Source organism: Lagopus leucura, unplaced genomic scaffold (assembly GCF_019238085.1).
Source record: "Lagopus leucura isolate 7727_CA_CO unplaced genomic scaffold, USGS_WTPT01 Super-Scaffold_741, whole genome shotgun sequence".
In the NCBI taxonomy this organism is placed as follows: Eukaryota; Metazoa; Chordata; class Aves; order Galliformes; family Phasianidae; genus Lagopus; species Lagopus leucura.
This window is the reverse complement of record NW_024962256.1, coordinates 4961686-4976803: the sequence shown is the minus strand read 5'-3', so window position 1 is coordinate 4976803 and position 15118 is coordinate 4961686. Positions and strand designations below refer to the sequence as shown.

The window sequence follows — 15118 nt, the reverse complement described above, 5'->3', positions numbered from 1 at the left end:
TTTTGCTGCTGTAATAGTTGAGCTACAAAATTATACTGACCTTGGCTCATGATGCTGCAACTTTGAATTCCAGTTTCAGCTTAGAGATCTGTACATGGCATCTGGGTCAGCTCCTTATCTTTCCTGCACCTCGGGAGCAGTAGTGCAGCAGTGTCTGAAGGGCTTCCACTAATAGTTCAATACAACTGCTAAATGTGAAGATTTTCTGCAGAAAACCACGTCAAGAAGTGAAGCTCTCCTCTGCCAAATGTTTTAGTACAAGAACTGAAAGGATAGATTGCACCTGCAAAGATCACCTTTAAAATAAAGTCAAATGAAGTCTGCAGCACACATTCCTGGCACGTGGAATTCCTCTATGACAGTTTCCTGTATTAGTGATGTGAGTCAGCTGCTGTCATATGGAATTACAGGCAGATTTCTCCTGCCAAACCACAACCCAAATTGTGGCTTAACACCACCACAGTGTGCGGATGGTAACCAGACTGATCAAAAATAACTAAGGCAGAATGACACCCAGCGATCGAGGGGTAAAAAGTAACCCAAGCACTAAGGAACTACAGTTACTTTAAATTGCACCAACTCCTGCATGCGTTGGCTGGAATGATAAGCACCATATTACTTGCAGTTCCTACACCTTTGCTTCTGTCTGAAATAAAATCAACTATGAAAGGATAATTTACTGGATAAGTATTAACATCGAACTGTAGCTGTTGGAGGATGGTGAATCAATGACAGCTGCACCATGGTCCCAAACTATCAGAAGAATTACACTTCCACTTCCAGCTGAGAAGTGAAAGACAAGCTTAGAGCGTGGGTTGGGTGCTGCGGTGCTGCCTGTCTGATTGAACAGATCCCATTTAATCACATCAAGGCACGTATTTCTCCATTATTCTCGACGGTTGATATTTAGAAACAAAAAGGCAACCCTATTTTAGAAATTGGGCAATCAGAATCGCATTAGTAGACCAAATTGACATCTGGAATTAATTATAAAAGGAAGAAAAAGAGGTTGTGCTCTTTTGATCTTTCAGAATGTAAACACAAGGTCTGATAAATCTGGTTGCCCACACATCTCCCATCTTACAAACATCAAGGCTTATTGTGATTTGTTGGCTGATATTAAACCAGCTCCTTATTTAATGATCCAAGCTGAGATCATGGCTCCAGAGAAGCAGACATCATCTACACAGCATGAAACGCATGCTAAAGCTCACACCATTTTGTTGCACATTTTACCCCACATTGGCACTACTTTTTCCTAAACTATAGCAAGGAGTCAGGGCACTGGAGCAGCAGAATTCCAAACCATGAATATAAAGCCTTGCTTACTGAGACCAGTGCTGTCTGCGTGCTGGAAAGGGCAAAACTTCAGTTACCATTGGCTTAGGTGAGCATCTTGCACAGTGCAGACAAATGCTTGCCTGTGTAAGCAAGGACAAGTGGCTTGGGTGACTGAATTTTGATCTCATATTATTCAGACTTTTGCTCCTTGGGAATCCGTGTGAGGTAAGTATCATCTGAACAAAGAAACAGGTAACAGGTTTAGCCATCAGAATAAAACATGTTTTCCTTCTCCCTGGTTTATGCTTCACGCCTGTGAAGCTGATACCAAACTACCACAATTATTATGTTTCATGGTTGGATAGCAAGCAATAGGACAAGAGGGAATGGTTTTAAACTGAAAGAGATTTAGATTAGAAGTAAGGAGGGAATTTTTACTCAGAGGCAGTGAGGCCCTGGCAGCACTGCCAAGAACTATGGGTGCCCCATCCCTGAAGGTGCCCATGGGCAGGGCCAGCACTGTGTGAAGACTTGGTGTCATTTCTATCCAAATTCCCACCGATGTCACTGTGCTCAGGTGTCACTCAGACCTTCCCCCCCACACACACTGTGCAGCTCCCAATCCCCTGGGGCAGCTCTGCTCTCCTCTGTGCTGTCCTGTCACCCACCAGAGCTGAGCGGATTGCTGACTGCAGGATGCCCAAGGGGAAGGGGAGCTGTTGCAGGGGTTAGAAAGGATGGAGTTAACAAGGCAGGAGAGCACGAGTCTCAGGAGGCAGGATAAACAATAGAAAGGTTTCCTTCCTTTATAAGGAGCTTAATGGAAAATTGTCTGGAAAGATGCACGGTGCCAATGGATTTGCTGCTAATAGTAAAACCAGGAGCCTTCAAAAACCTTAGGAAATAAAAATTCACGACCGAGAAAATAAACCCAAATTAAGAAATACAGACTTGACAGGTGCTTCCTGGGGCTGCGGAGATGAGGGAGGGAGAAGTGGGTTTCTCAAGTGAGGGATAATGACGATGCGGAGCACAGGTAATTTGTTTCCTCTCTCGGAGGTGCCCAGCATGGGGCCTGGCCTGGCTCATCACGCTGTGCCTCCCGCTGCTCCTAAGGGGTGCAGCTCCTGCAAAGAGCGAGCCTCATTTTGGGAGGCTGAAAATTGCTTCTTTCAGATTGCAGCAACATTCCTCGTCTACAGGAGACTTTCAAGTGGATCAGTCCACCTCACTGCTTTCTAGAGGAACAAACACAAGTCATTTAGGAGCCGTTAATTAGCTGGGAGCCTGAGGATGTAAAAAAAGTGTGCTTACTGCATCGCCCCACCGGTGCAGGCTGGTTTCCTGCTGCAGCACTCAATGCTTTGTCCAGTCTGCTTTTAAAATGTGCCGGGTAACTGGCTCCTTGCACTGCTGTTCCAGCAGCATTCATGGTCAGGAAGTGCTCATTGATCACCGGTATCACTTTTCCTCGATGACATTACTTCATTAATTACACGCCGATAAATCAGGATTGGTATTTCCTCCAGCTGTAATGCTTAAGGCTTTCAAATCTTTTTATTGGCAAGTAATGCTCCTCCAACCCTAAGCAGCAATTTCTCTGCGCAGAACACAGTTACTTCTGTTGTCCTTCTCCAAAATCCCTTGCTGTGATTTAACATCTTATTTTCCCCAGAACTTCCTCTGGTCTTGTTACATGCCATTACTCGGCACAAAGACACATCTTCATTTGCAATGTCTCTATCTCAAATAGAGACGTTGGAAAGTATGGAAATCTCTCTCCAATCTGTGAAATTGAATACTGTGCACTGGGAAACACAATGCGAATGTCTCATTTCCGCTGTCCCTAACACAACAGATTTCTGAAGCAGCTTATTATTGCCATCTATGGCTCTTTGCAGAGGACTTCACAGCACCAGCAGTGCCTACTGTAACACCTTGCAGGAATTTAACAAAACGTCGTTCAGAATACATGCAAGAGCAAAATTCAGTGGGCCTTCTGCTGAGTGCCACACCAGACTCTTGGAGGCACCTTTTTACCTTTATCAATCTGACTCCAAAGGCAAAGCTACCAACAAATCTGAACTTTTAAAATCCAACTTTTCACACTTTCTTGCTTTTCTGGTGTTTCCAAGAAGCTTACAGCACCTGAAGCTTTAATCCACCATATGCTTCACTTGATTCTTAAATTGCTCTTCAATTCCCTTGCTCCTCCTTGATCAGCTGAGGTTCTGTCTCAAGGATGCATGAGGGACGTGTGGGTTTAGGCCAACAGGGCTCACACAGCTTGTGACAGATTCACTTCTCCCAGCATTAATCCACTTTAATCCACTGGATCACACTCAGGCTTTGACAGCACCAGTTCTGTTAATATTTAAAGGTTAACAAATTCAGTAGATCCTGTGCAACTTACAGATACACAGAGAGCTTTGACTGAGATTCTGTAAAATGAATTAACTGATGTAAAGTATACCACACAACGGGATATTTTTTCCATAAGATGTGGAGCATTAGAAAAACTTGCATTAGAATGCAAGTGCCATAAACATGCTTCAATAATGAAGTGATTTCATGGATATCAGAGAAAAATATAGGAAGATATAAACTGTGCAGTTTTCTCATACAAATTCCTCCCTGCTTGCAGAACAAACGTGTCCCCAGATCTCTAAATACCTCATGCAGGCACAGCAAATAAATGATCTGGGGTGGGAGATGACAATCTCTGAGACCCAAGAGGATGGGGGAAAGATGCTGAGAGCTGTAAAAAAGCTGTCAAGTGTACCATCTTGCTGTTGCTCTCCTTGTTAAAGATGCGAGAGCACTTGCAGCTGTTAAATATTGAGAAGGAGAAACAGCTTAACATCCAAGTGTAGCCCTCAAAGGGAATCTTACAGAGCAGTAAGATTTTAAAAAAGATGATGAGAACTTGAGGGACACCAAAAATCATACTAAGAAGATGCAACTTTAAAATACATAAAAACACGTAACAAAGCCTTCCTCAAAGGCCCCAAAGGAGGAAAAGATGCTCGCTCACATCTGTGACATTTGTACCCAATTCAATGAACCGATGTTGTGACTGAGGCATTCTGCACTTAAATGCAGTAGAAAACAAAGGTCTTGAGCAGCTCCAGTCTTGAAAGATATCAGGGCTCTTGGGAAGAGCAGCCATTCATCAGTGCTCAGGATGACTGCATGCTGGCCATTTCCCCCAGCTTCCAATCTTCATGGGAAAGAGCATGCTACTTCATTCAGCCCCACACAGCACAGGGTTTATTCCAGCAGATGCTGCAGTGATGGACAAACTCAAAATAAAATAAAATAAAATTAAAATTAAAAAAAAATTCAAGATCAAAGACATGGATGTAAAACAAAGATACAAAGATCCAACATTTTCTCAAGGTCATCTAAGGAAAGCCCTTTGTGGGTTCTGTAATAAAAGAAGCAGCTGCTTCACTGAAATTAATGTATTGACTTCTATTGAGAATATCCCCTTCAATCCTGCATGTGTTTTTTCTAGCACAAAAAGGTGGGTTTTCTCGCAGCTTCTCTTGTAAAACTTAACATTGTATGTCTGGTAATGCGGCTGCTTCAGCATTCCTCACTGGAAATCCCACACCTGTGAAACCGTGGCAACACTGTGAGTTAAGTGACCTACACCAAGTTTAATAGAAAAATTTTACTGAATATCCTCTGTTTAATGTAAACAAGGCAGGAGGCAAAACAAAGAGCATATATTTGATATGGTTACACGATTTTACAGGGCACAGAAACTGCTGAGGATCACGGTTTGAAAACCCATGTATGATGCACAATATCAGGTCACCCTCAGACCGAGCACATCACGAAACATTGAGACAGCCAGGTACAAAAACAATGTCACCTGTGAATTCACACAGCAGGTTATGGGAGACATTACCATGCATTCACAAAGCCATTCCATGATTACAGTGCCCTGTAAAACCATGTGCAACAATCTTTACACTAATCGTAGTGTAAGCAAGCTCGGGATTCTGGTTCTCATATTATATATAATCTATGTATATATATACATAGGTGATGTACAACCAGACTCAAGCTGTGTATCAAATCACAGCTTTTATATTGCACAGACAAATACATAGTAAGAACGTTACACAGACAGGATCTGAATACCAGGAATATTACAGTCATATGGGAAAACAACTAAGGACAAACTTGTTCTACTGGAGCTTAGCACATGGCGTATTACAAAACTTTCTCTATCGGAGTCTAAATCAAATACATACTATAAATGGAAAAAAAAAAGTAAAAATGTGCATATTTACACACGTGCATCAGGGTTAAAAAGTAGTTTGCATTTGCTTTTTGAAATCAAAAGTTATTCTAGTATTTCCTCTCAAGCATTTCAATCTACTGATAATGGCCATAGTTTCAAAGGTGATAAGCACTTGCATTTCCCACTGACATCTGGAGGGTCTGCTTACATTGTCAACTCCAGGCCACGCATTTTCTCAGGTGCCCACCTCTGGGTAATAAATAACCACATACAAACACGGAGAGAAACGAAAAGGGCACCTCCATGACCTGCATAGATGGGAAAGGTGAAAAGATGGACCTCAACTAACTAAAAAAGTGCATGAAAAGTGTCACAAAACAAACTTAGATGAGATCCTCCTCTTAAGGAAGATTAAATCACTTTTATAGAAATAAACACCACTGTCTCCATGTCTGGTAATTAAGGGTTAGTAGGCAACTCACAAACCAATAAGGACTGTTTCACTTATGATGGATCCATTTCTTACAAATTTATCAACTGAGTCTCACTGGTTCACAAGAACATTGCTGTTGTTGCTGAAGATTCAGGTATCAGTGAAAACAACATTGATGCCAATGGTTTCATTTAAGATCAGGCAACTCCTGAATGGCTTTACAAATTATCACGTGGCTTGGAAAGCCCTTGCAAGTTTCATTCATAGCTGTATCATCACATCCAGTTTGCACTGAAATAAGGACATCAGAAATATTCTGGAACATACACACAAAAAAATAAATAACAGAAATTTGGAGGAAAAAGTAATTTAGCACAAGCAAAAACCAACGAAGACTGAAACTGAGTGAAGCATCAGCATTTGTGCCCAACAGCTTGACTTTATCCATGCAAGGAACTGTAATTTAGGAAAATTATTGAAATTAAGCTTCACCTAACTCAGGTAGTTTAACTCCTTGTCTGAACTGGGATATTAATTATAACAAATGTTTGTATTAAAAATCACTGCATAGGCATATGTTCTATAGTATAAGTCAAGTACATTATATTAACACAGTTTCTAGTATAACTAAAATTATTTGCTACTTTCAAGGCATGTTTCTAAACAACAAAAAATGAGAAAAGTGTCTTTTTATCCTATGATGCTAATGTGACCTGAAAACACTTCATGGCTAAATTCAGGAGAGAAATAATGGGGTAAGGAAGCCAGGTTGGTTCTTTTGTTTTCTTTCCAGGATTTATCTGGCAAAAAAAACCAGAATCCTTCCAGTTACAGGGACCACTGAACACAGCTTTTATTTGCCAAAATATTTTCCCAGTTCCCCAGTCAGGCTTTCTCCCCAGCTGAACCTGTATGGAAGCTTTTACAGCAGCACCATCTTCACTGCTGTGACAAGAATAAATGTAGCCCATTAACTGTAACACTTCTAATTAACCTAACTTAAATGGCCTCTCAGCATTGACATTCTATATATATATGTATATTTTAAAAAAAATATATAAAGGGATGGATTCAGAGCAGAATCTGATTCTTGGTAGAGTCATACGAATACAGATGAATTAGTCTGTATTTGCATATAAGAAATCAAATCATAAATGGACATTAACTGTGCAAATAGGATACTAGGAAAGACAAAGAAATACAATGTAAACACAAGGAGCTGAACTCTTACCTTCCCTGCCTATGCTGTTACAGGAGGAGAAAGAGGTGCTGCACACCTGCATGGATAACAGGACAGCTCTCTCACCCATACCAGTGTGTGTGCCTGACAGGGTAAGGCTCAGCCTCTCAGATCTCTGCTGGTGCCTATGTAGCAGTGAGCCCCAAATTCTGCCTGAGGAGCCAGCTGCCATTGCACTGGAGAAATAGCAGCAAAGCTCCCTGAAGTCTGAGCAATGCAAATGGGCTGAGAGCACTCATACTGAAAAAAATTCACTGAGATACAGCTCTGTACCCCAGCACTACGCAAAACAGGCACAAATTTTGGTCCTACAAAAGGTATCAACACTTTAACTGAATTGGTATTTGTCAATCTTTTGCTGGGCATTACTGCTAGGGTTAGATAAGCAACAAAAACACTTCCAAAATTACAGAACATATATATTGCCAATTTTCAAGGCACAAAAGATTGTTAAACCAATTCAAGTTAAGCAGCAATTAAAAAGAAATTAAAAATACTGTTTCAGCAACAACAACTAATGACCTATAGTTAACTTTCCTGTAAAGGTGACAAGAGCCAAGCAAATGGAGTTCACATGCAAAAACCTAAAGTAAATCTCGTTACACAGATAACCTGAAGAGCAATCACTTGGAAAGACAAAGACAAATATGATATAAACATGTAATTCAGATATTTGTTATGGATGTGATTCTGAATCTGGGTTAGTTCACTAGTATGGGTTTTCATACTAATGCATCCCCTGTAGTAATCCACAGGAGAATCAAGCTGAGAGTTGTCTTTAAGATTCATCATAAAAAAAAGAAAACCCTCATGAATATATCTCACTGTATAGGAATTAGTGGATTCTTTGAACTTATCTTCATTTTTAATTTCAACTATCATTTTGATTACATTACAACTGCAGGTGTGATTTCCTTTCACATATCCACTTGAGAAGAAAAAGAATCAGGACATAAGAATGTTTTAAAATTAATTTGCTGTTTAGAAGTAATATGGTCACAAAAAACAAATTGGTGCACGTGAGCCCCACAACATGTATAGACCAAACTCCCTGAACATTGTCATCATAACAGAAAAATAACCAAGGTCTGATGTCTGTGGTTCTTCATGCAGCCTTTGCAGCTCTTCACACAGTGGCTAGAAATGCTGTGTGTTGGTTTCTCCCAAAATGTCTTTAATCATATCCTAGGTCCGTTTCAATCCATCTCCCTTGTAATGCGGTGAATGCCAACAACTGGTGAAAGTAACCTAACTTCCAATTCTGCCAAAAGCCAACAGGCACTTGGCCAGGAGACACCACCTCTTCTCATCTGGGTGTTGTCAGAAGTCTTTTGGACTGAAATAGACTAGGTGATCTTACAGCCTGGCCACTCATCAAGGCTGCTTACGGCGTAGACGAGGCATGATACTTCACAAATGCAATCGCTGCCAGCTCTTTGCAGAATTCTTCCAGCACAATCACACCCTCTAGTAATGTCATGTGGTCAATGCTGAGAGAGAGAGGGGGAAAAGGAGCAGAGAGTCAGGACTGGCATACACAAAACCCAGCAGTGGGTCCTGGAGAACACACAATGCGTTTACTCACACAGGCCCTTCAGGCTCCAAGCCCAGCAGGCGTTTTCTGACCAGCAGAAGTTTGGGAGTGAAATCTGGGATGCGCTGGATTCTAACCATGAGGTCTCCAACCACCTGCAAGGTGCAACACCATCAACACACAAAGTAACACCTCTCTGTGACTGACAGCAAGCATAAACGACAATCTTCAGTGCCTGGCACATTGGAGCCACTTCAGAATCATCACAGAGTTGCAAAGTAATACTCAGAATAGCTGATCTGTGTCAGAAAGGGTGAGTGGTCATAGACACTGATGACAGTAGCAGTGCCAAGGATGTGGGCGCAGAATGTAGAGATAAAACAGGACAAACTCTGAAGCCTTACTTGCTACTGCCATAAATTATATTACTCACTTATTTTAATTATGTCAGTGATTAATTTGTCTTGGTAAAGTAATTGATGCAAGCAATTGACCAGTAAATTCATGAGTTTAGGGAAAGAACAAGGGGAGAATAAAGACTACATTTTAAATGGGGAGGGCTGTTGGGAAAAGGGGAGCTAAGCCCACTGTTAGTATTGGCAGGCATCATTAATAGGCTCTTGACCAGCTTAATAACAGCTGGCGTAGGGGGTAGCTGAGGAATCTCTGACTGAGACGACTGCAGTGTGACAGGCACACAGCCAGCTCTTGTAGGATGAAGGTCTGGCAGGAAGAGACAAAATCAGAGGGAAAGGAAAGGGATTTCCAATAAATCTAGCACTTCATGGTTGACTGGAATCCAGAAAAGGGTCACAGACTGGACTGCCAAGTACAGCCTTCAGCAGAAAAAACAGATGAGCAGAGATATTCACTCAGGCACAGGTGTTCACGACTGTCTTCTGTTTGTGCATGAATCAAAGCCATCTCTTTCCTATCCAAGCGTAAACCTCTATTTTGTTCTTACAGCACTACCTGATACTGCCTGCAAGTGACAACAATGTCACCTGGTCCAATTTAAAGCAGCATCTTTGCCAAAAGGGATATTTTACATTACGCTGAAACCAAGCAAACAAACAAATCTGAAGACACATAGAATCAGAATGAATGCTGAGAAATAGATTTTTCAATATTTTTGGTTGAAAACATGGAATTCTGATTTCCAAAGCAAGAGCGTAAGTGTTTATTTTCAGTAAGAAGCCATTTGCCAACCTAAACTATCCAGCTTTAAATATTCATTACAAAGTTACTAAATATATCACTGCTGTTTAGCCGTATGTAAACATTGTCTGTGTGTTTACTCACCCTGACAATGACGGAGAAAAGAGACCTGCAGCCAGAGGCCAGGTTTATGTAAGGATCCAAAAGGTATTCATGTATATGAGGATGGGGAAACAAGGAGAGTTTGGACAACACTGAAGTAACCTGTAAATTTACATCATAGGGCTGCAAAAAATAACAAAACAAAAGAGGAAAACAGTGTTCCGTTATTTTCATGCTTAGCTCTTCTCACCCAGCAAGTGCTTATTGAACTACTAGAACCTTACATACAGAGCTACAAATATACAAAGATAAAAAGCTAGATTAGAAGAAGACAGGCCCAAACCCTGTCCCACAGCAGGAGTGAAGGGAATATGATAGTCAGGCATTAGATATTAACTACATAACATCTCCAACCACATGAAGCTTTTGCACACTTAATGTTTCTTGTAGGATAATAAGTCCTCTTCTTATAAAATCACTCTTCATCTCAGCTGCTAAACAAAGAACCAGATTAAACATCTTGCTTCTAGACAACTGCAAACTACACAAGCTCAGGAAATTGAGAGTGATAAATCCCCGCTTACAGCTAACATTCCATTTTTCCTGGAAAGAACCATGGCAGAGGCCTGTTCATCTTGTAGCAACGTGCTGCTGGAGATGAGACACTGCTGGGCTGGGAAGGCACCATGAAATTCTAAGCTTTTTTCTCCATCTCCTCTCTCCACATTAATCAAATGGAAGAGGCAACACTGTCAGATGCTGGAAAATGCCGATTAGTCAGAAGGGCTTTCTACTAAAAAAAGCAGGAGCTATGTTGGAGGTGTTTCACCAGCTTAGGAAGAAACTTGTTTCTACAAAAGAAAACTACTTCCACCACAGCTTCCTCATGTTCCAAGAACTCTATTTTTGCCTTGGGTTTTTTCATCACAGTGAAAATAAGCTTACAATTTAATGCAGCCCAAGATTTCCAAACTAGTCAAATTTTCTCTCATTGAGTGCTGGAAGAGACAACGATGGCAAGAGTTGGACAGAAATTCCCCTGCTACAGGCCTATGCCAGTCTGAAAACCTTACAAATGCCTGGATGGTTTAACTTACTCTATTTGATTCTACCCGAAATAGATTATGGGCCCTCATTCAATCCTTTAGCTGCCAGAAATATATTGGCATTAACATGCTCAATGGTTATGATCACATCTGAAAGAGGATGTGTGTTCACAACCTCAAATTATCACCTTTACGTTCTGAAGTTAGCATCCCACTGAAGAACTGGAGGTTTCTTACCCGTTCCAGAATAAGATTTGGAAGAGTTCAGTTTAAGACAGATATACTTATGTTTACTGCATGCCTGAACTCCCATTAGCCTATTCAACAGAGATTTGACACTTGATATAACTGCTTACAAACATTTCATGCCACCTCAGAAGCACAGGTGTACCCAGTCAATCTCTCTGACAGTTCCACAGAGGTGGATCCTGAAAGATCTGTGTTGTAACTGCAAATTTCAGGGAGTATCTTGGGTGTCACAAAAATGGCAACAGATAGTTGCAGGCTACTGAGTCAACCTGCCAGTCAAATAAGCTGAGATGGTGATTCACTTTGCACTGAAAGACACCTACTGGTTTTTCAGTTTAACAGCTCCCAAGACTACAGGGGCTGCTCTGACAGAATTTCCCTTTATTAGATGTGGACGCTTAACTAACATTTGGAATCTTAATCCTGAACTTGCTACTACCTCCTGTGGCACTGCAAAGGGAGCTGTCACAGAATCATAGAATGGTCTGGGTTGAAAAGGACCACAATGATCATCTGGTTTCAACCCCCTGCTATGTGCAGGGTCACCAACCACCAGACCAGGCTGCCCAGAGCCACATCCAGCCTGGCACTGAATACCTCCAGGGATGGGGCATCCACAGCCTCCTTGGGCAACCTGTCTTACAGATCTTTTGAAGTGAACATATTTATTTCTCCCAGTCATTGGTAGTCATTTCCATACTCGAAATTCCAGCTACAGCTTTTTAACAAATGAAGCTTTCGGACCCTGGGCCAGGGATGTTCTTTGTAACAGGAATTTCTACCTTTGGAGTTATTGTGGAAGATAAAAGCTACTCTGCAGATGCAGACACAAATTTCTTCCATAAATCCATTCCACTGCCTGTAAAACTGAACTGCTAGAGAAGGTCTTTCAGTTGTGATTCAGTCAATTCATTAGGACGCTTTGAAGCCATGAGATTTATCTGGTGTTCACACAAAGAAAAGGAAACAAAGTAGTAACACGTGCTGCATTGTTCAGAGAGATTGCTGTTGTGATTTAAACTAATTGAGAGCATTAAGGAAAGCTGAGCTTTTATTTCTGTCCATATGTCAGCAGACTCAGTCAGACAGCCTAAACATCTTCTCTATAATCGTAGAGGCAAAAACCAGCAAGATTTGGAGTTCAGGAAATTCTTTCAAAATTCTCAGGAAACAGTTCCATAGAAATTCAATGTTTAACATTAACAGGAGGAAACAGGCTGTGCCTCGCAGATGAGGTACTAGATTTGAACAGCCTTGAAACAAATTACTTCACTTTGGTGCCTCAGCTGTCCTCTGTCAGGTAACTTGGTTAATAATACTGACCTCCTCTGTGAAGCTTTGTGGTGTCTGCTGATAAAAACTGATAAATACACAAGAACTACCTAAAGCAGTACGATGAAGCAAAAATGACATCAAATACAATCTGTAAGTAGTACTGTATGACCCCTAACTAAAGGCTCTTTCACATTTTTTACATTGTCTGGACATATATATGATCAAAATGTTACTGATACACTAACTTTCCACATTGCTCTATGTGATTTATGCATTTCACTATGAATAACCCCAAGGAATTTCTTTTTTTTTTTTTTTTTTTTGCCTTTTTTTTTTTTTTAATTTTTTTATTTTTTTTTCTTTTTAAGGCAAGCTTCTGGTACAATATAGGAAGAATTTATCCCTGCTGTTTAATTCAGGCAGATCATTTTACTTCTTCTGGAGTCCAGCATTTTTGACACTGCAGATCCTAACACCTTGCTTGACTAGCTCAAAATGTGTGTCATGCTGACAGGCAGTTTATCAAAATGGGTGCTGTGCTTCCATGCCAGATGCTATTTTTATTGCAGTTGCATGTATCTGACAGATGCAACAGCTTTTCTTAAGGGATGCAATTCACTTCATTTACTTTTTATAATGTATGGATCGTTGTGCAGGCAAGGTTTTCATATCCACAAGGCTTCTTGTTCCTGAAAGCTGATGATGACCAGATCTCTTCACGACTTCAATCTATAACCATTTCAAATACTCAAAAGCACAGTACAAGTCTACTAGAATCAAAACACAACACAGCACCAGAAGTGTTTGGCTTTCTTTCCTGACTTCTGAATGATACACGTTGGTACTCTCAAACATCCTTCTCCTCTACACATTCACAGAGCTGACCTACTCTGACCTACAGAGAGACAACTGCTGGCTTCCTGCCGTCTTGCCTGTGCATTTATCTGTGTGTCTAAATGACTCTTGTCCTGTCTGTAAGCTGGAAATTTGCCACTATCACAACTAACAGTCATTCTGTAGATAGCTGCATGTGCAAAACTGAACAGAATTGTGCAAACCTCCAAAAAATTGGTACTACTGCATCTACTCCAGCTGGTGTTACAGGGAGGGTAATCTAGACCCTCAGGGATCGTTTTCACTAGCAAAGAAAGTTATCTTCCTCATTGAAAATAAAAACGTTGACTTGACTAATTTAAGTCCAGAATTCAGCGAAGGCAAAGAAACACAAAGCGACCTCCTTTTCACCTCCCTGAGCCTTCACTTTGCTTCTGCTCAGAAAGATGAGGTCATGCAGGCTGGCTAGATGCAGAAACACAGAGCAGGAAAATTCACTTTCTTTAAACTCCTTTATATTAATCTGGATCTGACATGTCTTTTTCAGGACAAGGATCCTGTCAGATCATATTTCATTTGTTTGCCCTTGGCAGCTATTCAGTTATTATTTCAATATAACGAAAGAGGAAAAAAAGAACAAAACAAAAACTGTAAAGTGCAGATGGAAAAAGATACCTTCTAGAAATTTTCCACGGAATGGTAACAGTTTTTCCTAACTATAGGAAAACATTACGAGTGATACAGCATCTCATCTTACACAATGACTGAAATTCAAATAGGGCAGAAAGGAGATATAAAGCATTTTATTTGCTGAAAAAATGTACATGCTTTCTGAATGCATACACTAGAAAGTGAAAACTGAACCAGAGACGTTAGTACTTGTGAGTTTCTAAGATACTGTCTAAGCCTCTTCCATTACCATTAGGACATTCTTGTCTTACTCATCAATTTAAATGACATTTCAATCACAACACTGGTCAAGAAAACATCTGGTACACAAAAAGGTGCCTAGTGACAATAATACCATGCTTCATATAGAAGAAGCTTTTGTTCTGGTTTTCAGAAGAGAATACCCATCTCTATAACATCCTGCAATCTACCTGCAACGTGGATATGGGATTTTATATAATAATTTCAAGTTGTAACAGACCACTGAATTATGGGAATCCACTTGACTTTATGGAGACTAAGCCATTTAGTAGTGATGAAAGCAACAAAAACGGAATTTATAACCTGCTTTTTCTTACCTGATCGAGAATCCTGCCCATTCTGTCAAAGAGGACTTTTAAGAAGTGGCCTTCAAAAAAGGACGCTTCTAAATTGCACTTTTCCAAAGACCTGGGAGATCCAGGCCACTCCCACCGTAAGCAGATGAGACAGTAATCCCGGAACTAGGAAAAAGCAGTGAGGAAAACACTCAAAACCTCTATGGAAACTGTTTCATTTCCTTATAACAGTATCTAAGCCTTAAAACCATAATCTGTAGTTACAGGAGAAATCTAAGTCCAAAAAGAATATTCATTCTAAAACAAACATTATCAGTTTCCATACAGGCACTTCATTTGCTTCTCGACATTCATGCTGCCAGGTTAGTTTCAGAAACAAAAAGCTAGAGCTTCCCAAAATCATCTGAGACCAAACAATGTAAGGCTGCAAATACACATTTTGATTATTATGCACAGCTTAATAATCTGTGTTTGATTATTATGCA

At 40.5% G+C, this 15118-nt stretch overlaps 1 protein-coding gene across 2 annotated transcripts in view; it reads right to left on the bottom strand.

The window, feature by feature from the left end:
• Positions 1-4942: 4942 nt before the first annotated feature.
• FHIP2A (FHF complex subunit HOOK interacting protein 2A) overlaps positions 4943-15118 on the bottom strand; it is a 33000-nt gene continuing 22824 nt past the window's right edge. For both annotated transcript variants that reach the window (XM_042863803.1, XM_042863804.1), the window contains 4 exons: positions 14655-14798; positions 10046-10186; positions 8795-8898; positions 4943-8699 (listed from right to left, as the gene is read on the bottom strand). In XM_042863803.1, coding sequence (XP_042719737.1) covers positions 8594-8699; positions 8795-8898; positions 10046-10186; positions 14655-14798 — 495 coding nt within the window. In that variant the 3' untranslated portion in view covers positions 4943-8593. The remainder of the gene's footprint in view (positions 8700-8794; positions 8899-10045; positions 10187-14654; positions 14799-15118) is intronic.